The sequence below is a fragment of the Corylus avellana genome, chromosome 10, assembly GCF_965113065.1.
Source record: "Corylus avellana chromosome 10, dhCorAvel1.hap1.2, whole genome shotgun sequence".
NCBI lineage: Eukaryota > Viridiplantae > Streptophyta > Magnoliopsida > Fagales > Betulaceae > Corylus > Corylus avellana.
Window position 1 is genome coordinate 7,986,272 of NC_142499.1, and position 13,141 is coordinate 7,999,412.

Genomic DNA, 13,141 nt, shown 5'->3' on the forward strand with positions numbered 1-13,141 from the left:
TCTGATCAAATAGTAATTTTAAGAGCTACATCATTTTTGGGGGACACAAAAAGGACTTCTAGAATTGCTAGTCTCTAATGAGTAGCTCAATTGGCTCGAGATCACGCATTATAAAGTGAAGGTCACTAGTTCAAATTTTTCTATCTTTTTTCTCTTGCCTTGTGTGGATAAGTCAAAAAAAAAAAAAAAAGGTGGAGGGGAGAAATAATTGGGATAATCGATAACTCTCTACGCGCAGTCATAAAATATTACAATTCCGTCTTATCCTCAAATTAATATTTTCTTAATTTAAAAAATAAAATTCGGGGTGTTACATCTCGTGGGTCAATTTTCCTAAAATAGTAATTTTTCAAATTGAATGTTTTGTGAATTGGGAAACCCTAACTTACTAAAAATAAATAAATTTCTACCCATCTTAATGCTACAACTATAAAAATATGTAATCTCACTCCTAATTGATGCCTAAATAACCAATTAAATCAATCATAAAGGGGTTTTAGGGCTAGGTATATCACCTGGCTTGCAACCAACCACCCCCAACTGAAGTAGTGACTTGTGGCCACCTCAAGTTATTTTTTGCCCATTACTTTTAATTTTTTAATGAAAATGGTATTATAGTCTTTTAATGTATTTTTGTTATTTATTTGAAGGAAAAATGGCCAGAAGTTTTACATTTAAAATATTTGTAAACTCAGATATTAAATTGACTAAATTTGGAGTTCAGGTAAAATATAAAAATAAAAAAGACCTTCGTAACTTACATTAATTTGTTTTGGCATTAAATCTTAAATAATAAAATCAAGGACACAAATTTTCTCCAAACTTGTTTAAAGAAAATTTTATTTAACCTACTTTAATAAGTGACAACAAGTGTCGTTCAACATTTTTTTATTTTTAAAAAATTAATGTTTGGGTTCATAGAGATTAGTGCAATGATAATAAATGACTATTAAAATATTAAAAAAAACATATCAGATATAACACTTGTCACTTATTGAAGTAGGTTCTTCCAAACTGAAAAATTTCTGTCCTATAATCAATGGGTACTAGAAATTGAGATTTATTAATACTTAAAATGGATTTATTCGTACACAAAAGGCCTCCTCTATTGCTTAGTTAAAAAGAGAAGAATAAAAGATAAAGAAAGAAAATGTGAAGAAGTAGAAACCTTGGGATCAACGTTTCAACCCAGGTTGTTGTTTCTTTCCGTGCTTAACTTCAAAGCATTTCTTGGGATACCCTCCCCTTCTGCTCCATGGTCCCCCTCTTTAATTCCCCATTTCTTCTCTCTTTTTTTTTTTTTTTTTTTTTTTTTATTTTTTTTATTTTTATATTTTATTTTTTACTTTTTATAACAATATATATTTCAACCCGCCTTTTTTAAAAGTGCGATTTGAAAACATAAAAGATTTACATTTTTTTTTTAATTTTAGACAAAGAATATGATTTTAAAAATGAAAAATGCAATTCTAGATGGTATATTTTTCGAGTGATTCTAAAAGTTGCTCTTGTGTCACTTAAAAAATAAGGTGACTTTTAAAATTACCTTTTAATTAAAATTCAATGATGATCAATCACAAACTCAATAATGATTTTAAGAGCTACATCATTCTTAGAGGGATATAAGAGTGACACAAAAGAAACTTGTAGCATTACTCGTATTTTCAAGAGAGGCAAAATTGTCAAATAAAATAACAATTTTGTCCTTATTAAAAACAATAACTGGATCGTGAAGATCCTATTCTCCAAAATTGATGGAGCTTTTAAAAAAAAAAAAAAAATCAATATTAATCTATCATAAATTTAAGGGTTGAATATTAAAAACCCCCTTAGGGTGTGGACACTTTATTTTTTTTCCCTTAGGTTTTGATAAAGACTAAATTGGTCATTCCATCCATTGACCGTTAGTTGACTTAACAGAAATCTACGTCACTAACACATGGACCAATTAAAATTAGACACCTGACATAAGTGGCCACATCATCAGTGATGACGTGGCCACCTAATTAATTTTTTTTTAAATAAAAAATAAAATAAAAATTTGCGAATGACCCTTGGCCATTTGGGGGTTGTCAGTACCATTGGGGGTAATTTCGGCCTTTTTTTTTTTGTTGAAAAAAAATATATTTTTGAATTTTTTTTTTAAAAAAATTAAAAAATTTAATTAGGCAGTGATGACGTGACCACTTATGCTAGGTGTCCAATTTTAATTGATTCACGTGTCAGTGACGTGAACTTCCGTTAAGTCAACTAACGGTCAATGAATGAAAGAACTAATTTGGTCTTTATTAAAACCACAGGTATGTCCTGTGATATAAATCAAAACTTAGGCAGAAAAAAATAAAGTGTTTGAACCCTAGGGAGATTTTTAGTATTTAACCTTAAATTTAATAATAATTTTAAAAGCATATAATAAAATGCGGGCGTAGATGATAAATGTAGAAAGAGGAAACAGAGGAACATAATTTCGTCCTTCACTCTCTCTAATACTAAATAATCAAACTCTCTCACTACTCACTAGCATTTAAACCCGCCTAAACCCCTCTCTTAATCCAACCATATATAAACCCCCCAACTCTGTCTCTTCCCAACTTAACGCTCTCTCTCTCTCTCTCTCTCTCTCTCTCTCTCTCTGTGTTTCTCTTTGTTCTAGATATTTAGGGCTCACGCAACTGTTGTATGAGCAGGGGAGCACCAGATCTCTGATGTCGACAACCCACATTGGCAGCAACGGCGAAACGGAGCCCGCCAGGCTGGCGACGCCTACTGCTTTGACCTCCTCAGCTTCCTTCAGGGCTCGAACCAAGAAACCCAACGCCGCCGGTGCCGGCGCCGGCGCCGGTGGTGTTATCTCGCGAGCCGGCTCCGACGTCGATGACATCATCACGCTCTTGCACGGCTCCGATCCCGTCCGCGTCGAGCTCAACCGCCTCGAGAACGAAGTCCGAGGTTCCCACTCTCTCTCTCTCTCTTCCTCTCTGTGTTTGTTCGGGTCGCAATTTTCTCAGTGCTCTTTAGGCAGCTAGCTGAGCAGAAATGCTGTAGTGTCGTCGAGCTAAGTTAAAGATGGAAATGTGTGATGGCACTAAATGGAGTCTTAAATAGTAAATTTTCCTCCATTTTTTAAAAAATAAAAAATAAAAAAATTTAAACAAATGGAGGGTTCGGATTTTTCGTTTTGGTTTCAGAAAGGTTTTCCGGAAAATTTTTCTCGAGAAAAAAACAAAGAGATCGAGTCTAAATGGACTTCGTTTTTTATTTCCTGAAGTAAATCATCTCCATCGAAAATAAAGAAACGGACGGGGAAGTTTCTTCTTTTCTTCTTTTCTTAATAAATATATTGTCCGAATTTAGAGAAAAAATTTCGAATTTTACATATCTATTTTTGTAACAATTGTTCAAACTAGATTTTTAAAAAAAGTTCCTTGTTATTTTTCGTGATGGTTGGGGGTGGCCTGAAGAAGTTATCAGGAATTAAGCTGCGCCGAAGTATCAGCCGTCTCGGTTTTCTCTCTCTCTCTCTCTCTCACACACACACGCATACACACACATTGGTAGGACTCGATCCTGAGTTAGCTGACACCCAGTTTTGTGTTAACATGATAACAATTAAGATCCACATGATTTTTTTATTTTATTTTATATTTCCCACAGACATGAAATTGTGGCATAAAGTGAGAATATCGTTAACAAAATAGTATTGCAACGTCATGATTCATTTTCCTCAAACTTCATAGCAATAATGTTCTCCAAGATTTTTTTAAACAACAAATAATTGCATTTGAAAGGGATGGACCATCAAAGACTATATATGTTTGTCAATAAATGGTATATAATGATGCTGGGAAAAATACCCTTTAAATGAAAAAGGGTGCATTTTTTACTTATCAACTAGGTGTAACCACCACTTCTGAACCAACGAATCAATAGTGGAAATTTGTAGTTAGTGACGAAACAAAAGAAACATAATTCCTTTCGATCAATACAGAAGCATACTAATTGATCAAAATTGAACCTTACTGGTTGGAAATTACTCTTTATTAAAGAGTAATTGGAAATTACTCTTACTCAATTTGACCATCCTTTCTACTTATTAAAGAGGATCTATGTCAAGGTTTGAGAATGCATTAGCCACATTTGTGTGATACTCCAAAAGTATTAGTCATAATCAAAGCTCTTGTAACCATTTATACAGCCCGACCTAAGGGCGTGGCAGCTACACTTGGTAATGCTCCAAAGGAATTAATCATAATTAGGGCCCATCTTAATCGCATTTTTGGTAGTCAAATTAGGCATTTACTAAGTCAATCTGGTCTCTATAAAATGATTGCAAGGACCTTTAGTTGTGGCTAGTCTTTTTTTTTTTTTTTGAGTACCACTCAGATATGGCTAGTATGTCTCTATGTCATGATAGTTCATTCGTTTTTGGGCCAAGTTTGGATGTCCATGTTAACTAAGAGAAGGGATTGGTTGTGTAAAATTCTGCAAAGGTGTTTTTAGGCCAAATTTCTATGTTAACTAAGAGCAGGGCTCTTCTAGGCATTGATTTTAACTTTTTCATGTCTCTATATGTTACATATGATCATTTGGGCAAACCATAAGCTCTCTGCTGCATGGACAATCATGCTAATGTTCAAATGTGAATTTCTGTGTTCACAGCACTACTTAAGTAGAGTTCTATCGTCAATCCGGCATCATTTGAACAAGCTACAGTTGATTTAAAAACCATGGAGCACCTCTTTCCAATTCTATTCTATTATTTTCTTTCAGTTTTTGTTTTGAGGTTGTGAATGAGAGAGAATGCTACTAACATTCATGCATTAGTTCTTTATAATATCAAATGTAAAATTGGATAAATTGTGGGTTTTGACTACATTTGCAGATAAAGATCGGGAATTAGGAGATGCACATGCAGAAATCAAGTCCTTGAAAAATTCAGAGCGTCTCAAAGAGAAGGCAGTTGAAGAGGTGCTATTATGTTAATATGAGCTTTAAAGTTTAATAAATTTCCTATAGCATCTGCAGATGGTGTTTTTTTCACCTCATTGTCAACTTCCAATACTGATAAATATAAAGATGAATCATAATCTTTTCATTGTGGTGAACTTTCTTTGTTGATGAAACTTACACGACGGTGCTCAGAAAAAAAGAAAGAAGTTACATTTTAGAAATAAGTAGATGCTATTACCCTTAATTTTTAACCTCATATATGCTCAGTGGGGCTGCTATATTTTGGACGAAGTGAGCAGAGGAAATGAAACTTGTTGTCTAATCTTTACGCTTGTATGCAGGGTTACATACTAGAATAGATTAACAAGATGACTTTTGTCAATTTGTGAGACTTGATGTCTTCCAATTCTTTTTCTTGTTGCTTCATCAGATTAACAACATCTAATGCTGATGGTGTGCATGCCATAAGATGTTCAAATTCAAGAAAGTCTAGGCCATTCCTTTTTTTTTTTTTTTTTTGCTGCGTGGTAAAAACACACAACGCTATGAAAGGTGGAACCCATGCATACACTCTAAAAGAACAGCCTTACTTTCAGAGGTAGGGTGAAGCTTTAAGTAGGTTAAGCACACATGAATCCAATCAATGTGGGACAATGCTAGCTCCTTGGGTACAAAAGTGTCTCCAAGTAACGACAAAGTCGTTTCTTGGGTTGAGTTTCAAATGGGTGTTGCTGGTGATGTGGCTATTTCTTTCTTGATTAGTAATGAAAAACTTTATTGAAAGTATAAGGCACTCCTGTACACCGGTTGTATACATAGGGAGCTCCCACAAGCCTGAAACCCAAAAAAATAGCAAAAACACCCGCACCCAACCCACCCAAAAAGCTCACAAGACAACAAATCACAAAGCCCTCAAACGCTAACAAGCGTGAGCCTTGCCTTTCCCATGCCTAGATGATGCTCCCTTCGCATCATAGGTAATGGAGCATTTGAAATTCATAAGCTCCCTTCTACCCTTGACCTTTTGAGGGGTATCCTTTATAACGTCTTTGATCCCCTCATTCCCAAACAAAGCCCAATCTAAACGAGTGGCAGGGGGGAAATCACCCAAAAGGTACGGAAACTGTCCATCCTCCTCATCCCAAAAATCTACATCCTCCGTTTCACTAACCACCAACTCCGAAAACGAGCCAACTCTGAAAATGGACCAACGCCATACTTCTTGGAATGAGAATGAGACGGATTGATAACACCGGGAGCTATCGGAGGATGACAACACTCGACATCGAAAAAAACTCGGGTTGAGAAATCCCTTATGGAGAAAACTCACATCAACATTCGACGTCGGGACTTTGGCAATTGTCGGCGCGGACTGGGTAAAGCCTGACACTAAGTTCAAAGTACTGACCAGCGGAGCGCTGATTGCCAGCACCACGGTGATAAAAGGCAGCACTGGAGTTGTAACGAACTTCAACACTACCTCAGCAATTAGACTATCTTCCATCTTCAAGAACCGACTATCCTTGGTTTTACGGTTATAGCACTTCACTGGCTTAGTCACCATCGGAATCAGGGGATCCAAACCAACCTGCCCAAGGCCTACTGGCAAGGCCTCCACATACCCACCAGCTTGATCTGAACACTCACGGCATTGCCTTGCCAAAACAACCGAAAAAAAAAAAAAAAAATTAAAAAAAAAAAATTGAGGTTGTTTCTAAGGCATTGAAATGGGTGATTGTTTTGAGGGGTGGGAAGGAGGCTTTTGTCTTTGGTTTAAACCCTCAGGCCATCGTTCTTTTTCTTGCATTGAGCAGGGAGAAGGCTTGTTGCATGGATTAGGGGCAGGAGTTGGAGGGGTTGGCCCAGCTAGAGGTATGTGGTGCAAGGGATGGCCTGCCTGGGGCGTAGCTCATGCTAACCCAAACCAACCTCTTCTTAGCTGGTGTGGAATCAGCGAGGTTGATAATTTGGCCTTTGTTGTATTTCCTCTATGGTTGAGCACCAAGTAGATACACTCTGGAAAGGAGATGCCTTTTTGTCTAGAATTGAGGGTTTTGGAGGGATATGGTCTAGAGTGTGAGAATGATGTTCTGGATTTGGATAACTCCTTGGGGCTAGCTAATTTTCTGTGAGCTGTTTAATGTTTTCCCTCATATTGACAGATATTTAAGTCCATTTATATACAGAGGTTTCTCATTATTATCTTTGTTTTTAACAATTTCAGCTGACAGATGAGCTAAATAAAGTGGATGAAAAGCTTAAAGCAACTGAAGCTCTTCTGGAGAGCAAGGTACTGTTTATGTCTCCCGTTGTTTAATTGAAGTTACTATTTTATGAAACCAAAATAGGAAGTCATTTTTGTCTTTGCAACAATGTGTATACCATTACTAGCAGAACCTTGAAATCAAGAAGACAAATGATGAGAAAAGAGCTGCTTTGGCTGCACAATTTGCTGCTGAAGCCACACTTCGAAGAGTCCATGCTGCACAGAAAGACGACGAAATGCCTCCCATTGAGGCCATTATTGCTCCGCTGGAGGCAGAGCTTAAACTGGCCAGGCTGGAGGTATAATTTATATTTAACTTCTTTCCGTTCTTTCTTGTCATACTGTTCTACTTAAAACTGTCAATTGTCATTCATTCGAATGATGCACACCTCAAGCAGTAATGAGGTAATTTTTTTCTACCTCTGCATGATGTTTTGGTCTTTAGGTAGCAAAGTTGCAGGATGACAATAGAGCACTTGATCGGCTTACTAAATCCAAAGAGGCTGCTCTTCTTGAGGCTGAGAGAACTGTTGAGATTGCTTTGGCTAAAGCATCCTTGGTTGATGATCTGCAAAACAAAAACCAGGAGCTAATGAAGCAGATTGAAATATGCCAGGTTTCTCTCTCATCTAAAATTGCCTCTTTCAGAATGTCCATGTAAATGAAGGCGTGCACTTGAGGTGCCAATGAGTGGTGTATACAGTTTGATTTGATATTTCTTGTTCGCATATCAGGAGGAGAACAAAATCATGGACAAAATGCATAGGCAGAAGGTTGCAGAGGTTGAAAAGCTAACCCAAACTGTTCATGAGCTTGAAGAGGCTGTTTTGGCTGGTGGGGCCGCTGCTAATGCTGTGCGTGATTATCAACGAAAAGTGCAAGAGATGAATGTAACGACTCTTAATCTTGGAATTTTGAGTTCTTCCAAAAGACAGCTGTTAGTTGGTTTGGGTACTCCAAATTGCTTTTAACCTTCAAACTTGTATAGGAAGAGAGAAAAACTTTAGAACGGGAGGTAGCTCGAGCGAAGGTTAATGCGAATCGTGTCGCCACTGTAGTTGCAAATGAGTGGAAAGATGGCAATGACAAAGTGATGCCCGTTAAGCAATGGCTTGAAGAAAGAAGATTTTTTCAGGCATGTTATTAGTTCAATGCCACCTTATCATGTACTTCAAAGTTCATTCCTTCAAATACCTGAATTATGAGGGAGTATCATTATTGCAAGTCACTGTCCAATGGATTTTTCTGCTATGCATATTCTTGAAACACTTAATTCTGCTATTAGTTTGTACTTCCTGTATTGCTTGCTTGACTGAATAATCCTGAGAAAGGAATTACCTTAATATGTGCTTAGGCGTATCATCTTATAACCAATAGGTAACCTGGGATTCTTTTATGACACTTGGAAGAAAGAGATATACGACAATCTAGTCTTGTCTGTTATATGTTATTTTAGTTTATACTGCTGAGTACAAATAGAAACCAGGATGTTAAAACAGTTCTCCATCAAGAAAAGACACTGGGTGATATATAGCTAGATTGCTTGTATGAAATATAAAATAGTGTTTCATGATACATGATGCTACAGAAAACTGAATATTATTGTTTTGGACTGGAATGAAACTATAAGGTCTTATGAAGAGTAAATATAGTTTTACGTATCTCTGTAGGGAGATATGCAACAGCTTCGGGATAAACTGGCAGTGGCTGAGCGCACTGCCAAGGCAGAAGCGCAACTTAAAGTGAGTAAACTAACCTGTTAACATTAATCCCTCGTTTTGTGCTTAACAAGCATTCTTAATTGGTGATTTATTTATTACTTGATTCTCAGGAGAAATACCAATTGCGGTTCAAGGTTTTGGAGGAAAAGCTTAAAGCATCTAATGGTAACTCCCGCATTGCCTCAGAAGGAAGAAGCATAAGCAATGGACCATCAAGGCGTCAGTCTATTGGTGGGGCAGAGAATTTCTCTAGGTTACCCTCCAATGGGTATTTATCAAAGAGAACTTCAAATTTGCAATATGGGTCTCTCAGATCCAACAGTGCTAATGCATTGTTAAAGCACGGTAAGATCTCATCTAGATCATTTGATGGTGGTAGTAGATCCTTGGACAGAGGTAAACTGATACCAGATGCAAGTGGGGAAAATGGTTTGCCCACTAATACTCGTGATCAGACCCTAATCAGTGAAACAAATGGTACACATGAGGAGAGTGCAATTGGGATGCCAATTGAGAAAACCAAAACAGAACATGAAGATTATGTTTCTGGAATGCTGTATGATATGTTACAGAAAGAGGTCATATATCTGAGAAAATCTTGCCATGAAAAAGATCAGACACTCAAGGACAAGGATGATGCAATTGAGGTTAGACACTATGAATTTGTTTGATTTTGCAGCCTCCCCCAATCCCCTTTCGGTTCTTAATGTTATTTCTAATGTGAAATTAAGCAGATGTTAGCAAAGAAGGTTGATACATTGAACAAAGCAATGGAAGTTGAGGCCAAAAAGATGCGAAGAGAAGTAGCTGCCATGGAAAAGGAAGTTGCTGCTATGCATGTCAGCAAGGAGCATGATCGGAGGACAAGGCGCATAAGTGCTCCAAGGGGAGCTATAAATAGTTCTCATTTAACTTCTGCAAGGTAAATTTCTTTACATGTGTAAAAATTAAATCTGAAGTGGTCCTCTCCATGTATGTATATAACAGACACATGCACATGCACATGCAAAGAGATATTGATAGTAATCAGTGTTAAAATGGTTGGCATAGAGTGAAAGCAGCAGGCTGCTTTTTGCAGGACCATGTGGAGCTTATAAAGCATCTTTGATGCTTTTGATTTAGGTTGGGTTTTCTTAAAACGTATATCAGAATATTTTTTGACACCAGGTCAATATTTTTTGATTTCTTTTAACTAGTGGTACAAGAAATTTCTGGTTGCCACAATATTTATCTTGGCTTTGCATGATATTTGAAATGTCAAGTGAGATTCAAACATATTATCATGATTTTCTCCCATGGTTGAATTTGCTATTCGTTTTTAAAAGACTAAATTCATACGAAGTGAACATCCAAAGTGATGGTTTTGTAGAAAAATTGTCACAAATGAAAGCAACTTTTATAATGATTCTTTAATCCGGGGAGGATCTGGACATGTGTCTTTTGAACGTTTAAACTTTTTAATTTGATTCATGTTTGTCAATGTTATATTAGCTCTATGTGTAGAGCTATATCTTCTTTCCTACTTTTAGGATGTTGGCTTGTTCTTATTACATTGCATCTCTGCTGCACGTCAATGTCTGTGCTTCGAAGGTTTATGGTTGATAACTTTGGCAAAACATTTTCTCAGAGATTATCACAAATTTGCTCAACATGCAAGCTTTTCCAGTATAGAGAACTTCCAGTAGAAAATTAAGATCATTTCTTTAACAAGCAAAATTTGCTTCATATTTCAGGAATGTACGAAACTCTTAGGCAACTGAAATCGCTTCGAGTCTGTGATATACTTGATCAGACAAGGCATCCTTTAATTCTTCAGGTCTGGAGTCCATATAAATGTATGGTTATGTCTTGATTTTTTGCCCTTCTCTCTCTCCATGTATTTAAACTGGTTCATCCAGGTTGTCAAATCAAATTGTAAAGAACTGACTCGAGGTTTTTCAGGAGTTCTTCCTGTCCTGTATATTTGTTGTACTAATGTTATTACCAAGAAATATCAAGGGTGCCATGGAATTTCTTAAAAGAGGTATGTCAGATAAACTACTTACAACACCCCCCCCAAAGTGTGAAGAAAGTTTGAAATGATTATAGAAGTCACTGTTTACAACAACTGTATATTGTTTTTGTTTTGGTAACTTATAAGATCTTTTCAAGTTTTCGGGCTTTTACTTTTGAGAACATTTGACAATCGGTTGATTGGTAGTTCGGAAAAGGGAAATAAATTGTATTGTCCTTTGATTTTGCTTGCCTAATTATTAAGAAGGATTGATTGCCTCCTGTGCAAGAAACTGCTTGCAATCTATTGTATTGGAAAATTCTATGTTCTTGGTTGTTGATAACATGGTTCATTAAAGCACAATGTTCTTGATTTATTGCTTTGTTAGTCTTAGAGCCGGTTCGTGATTGGGTTGTGAAATAGAACTTTTCAAGTTTTTCTTGAAGTGTGTTTTGGTCATTTTTAGAATAAAAAAGTTATAAAAAACTTATATATATATATATATATATTGCAACTCATCAAGACTATGATGGACTTAAGGGAGCACCCATTTTTTTTTTTCTTTTTCAACTATATTTTAGAAATCGATGGATATTCGAGGTTCAATGCTCATTGGATAAAAAAACAAAAACCTCAACATTTTCTTTAATCTCAATTTGCTGAAATTGTTGCTCTCACTTTCATTGGTTTATTTTTTGGGGTAGACCCTAAAAAACCTGAACCTTGCTTTGTGCATGATGATGCGTGGTTGTTTTGGGTTCCTAGTGTTGGAAAGGAAATTCATCCAAATTTAGTTTATGAAATTAATATAAGGTGCTCTCTTTTCTATGATTCTTCTCTTCCTCACAATCCTATTGTCAGGATAAGGATCCTTTACCATTTCAAAGAAATTTTAAATTGTCAAATTACATCATGTATAAATTCTCAAATTATATGTAGGCCTTTTTAGGCATCAAACGTCTTTAGGAATGTCACCTAAAAGGTGTGGGTCGTGTACAAAATTTTCAGCCGTAATACTTTTGACATGCTATTATTATAAAGTTTTCTTCCAAATTAGGTGAGTAAAAGTTAATCTAATTCAATCTATGAAATTAATAATATATGCATGGTGATTTTCAAGTACTATTTTAAAGAAGGGGAAAATACATTTTACTTCTTGAACTATCTACCAATTTGTACTTTTACCTCCAATGTTTAAAACGTGATACTTGACCCCTCAAACTTTCAAATTGTTGCAATTTGACCATTCTTTTTTTTTTTTTTTCTCAAAATGCCCCCATCACATATTTTAGTTTTTTTTTTAAAAAAAAAAATCCAAAAAAAAAAGAAGAGAGAGAAAATAAGAAATATGTTGGGGTGGCCGAACCACCCCATAAGGGGTGGCCGGCCACCCTGTTTGGCTTGGGGGTGGTTCGGCCACCCCCAGGCGGCCGGTCTAAGGGTGGCCGAATCACCCCCATGGCCTAAAGGGGTGGTTCGGCCACCCCCAGACCGGCCGTCTGAGGGGGGGGGGGGGGCCGAACCACCCACAAGGCCAAAGGGGGTGCTTTCCGTATTAGGATTTTTTTATTCCTAGTTGCATTAGGACTAAACCCTACGATTTTACTAGGGTTTTTAGGTTTTCTAGAGTATTCTTAAGCCTATAAATAGACCTCTAAGTCTCACAATACAATGGACCATGTGGAAATACAACTTTGGAGAGAAGAATTTGGAGGCTACTTCAAAGAGTGGTTTTCGGTTTTTTTTTTTTTTTCCCTTTATTTTAATTATGTGTAACTAATACTCTAATAGGGCTAGATTGAAGCCCTAATTATATTTATTTAATATTTCAATATTGGGGTCTTTGTGATAATCATATTGTAATACTTAACTTGATTAATTCCTGTTTTATTAAATTCTTCATATGTGTGCGATTGGCCATTATATGCATGTAGTATGTATTCGTTAATTAAATTAATTTGGATGATCGAGTCCTGGGTTTAATAGAGTAACAAAATAATCTCACCCCAAGTTCTTGGGTTAATCAACATAGGGAACTGGGAGTAGACACCCATACCCTAGGCCTCATGTGTTTATTGATTTTCACAGATTTATGCTTTCTTAAAAAACAACTTAGTAGATACCCATGCTAAATCTTTTAAGAAATAAAAGAATTAGAGTAAACACTCATGCCTAATTCGTTGCTTAGGGAGATCAATAGCTTAAGGAGCA

At 36.3% G+C, this 13,141-nt stretch overlaps 1 protein-coding gene across 1 annotated transcript; it reads left to right on the forward strand.

The window, feature by feature from the left end:
* Positions 1-2,592: 2,592 nt before the first annotated feature.
* On the forward strand, positions 2,593-11,258 carry LOC132191802 (microtubule-associated protein 70-1). The gene is made up of 11 exons (XM_059606904.2): positions 2,593-2,949; positions 4,883-4,968; positions 7,175-7,240; positions 7,345-7,515; positions 7,662-7,832; positions 7,951-8,106; positions 8,205-8,351; positions 8,887-8,958; positions 9,048-9,584; positions 9,672-9,859; positions 10,671-11,258. Exons 1-11 carry the CDS (start codon positions 2,706-2,708, stop codon positions 10,687-10,689), a joined length of 1,857 nt encoding a protein of 618 aa, XP_059462887.1. The 5' UTR covers positions 2,593-2,705; the 3' UTR covers positions 10,690-11,258.
* The last annotated feature ends 1,883 nt before the right edge of the window (positions 11,259-13,141 follow it).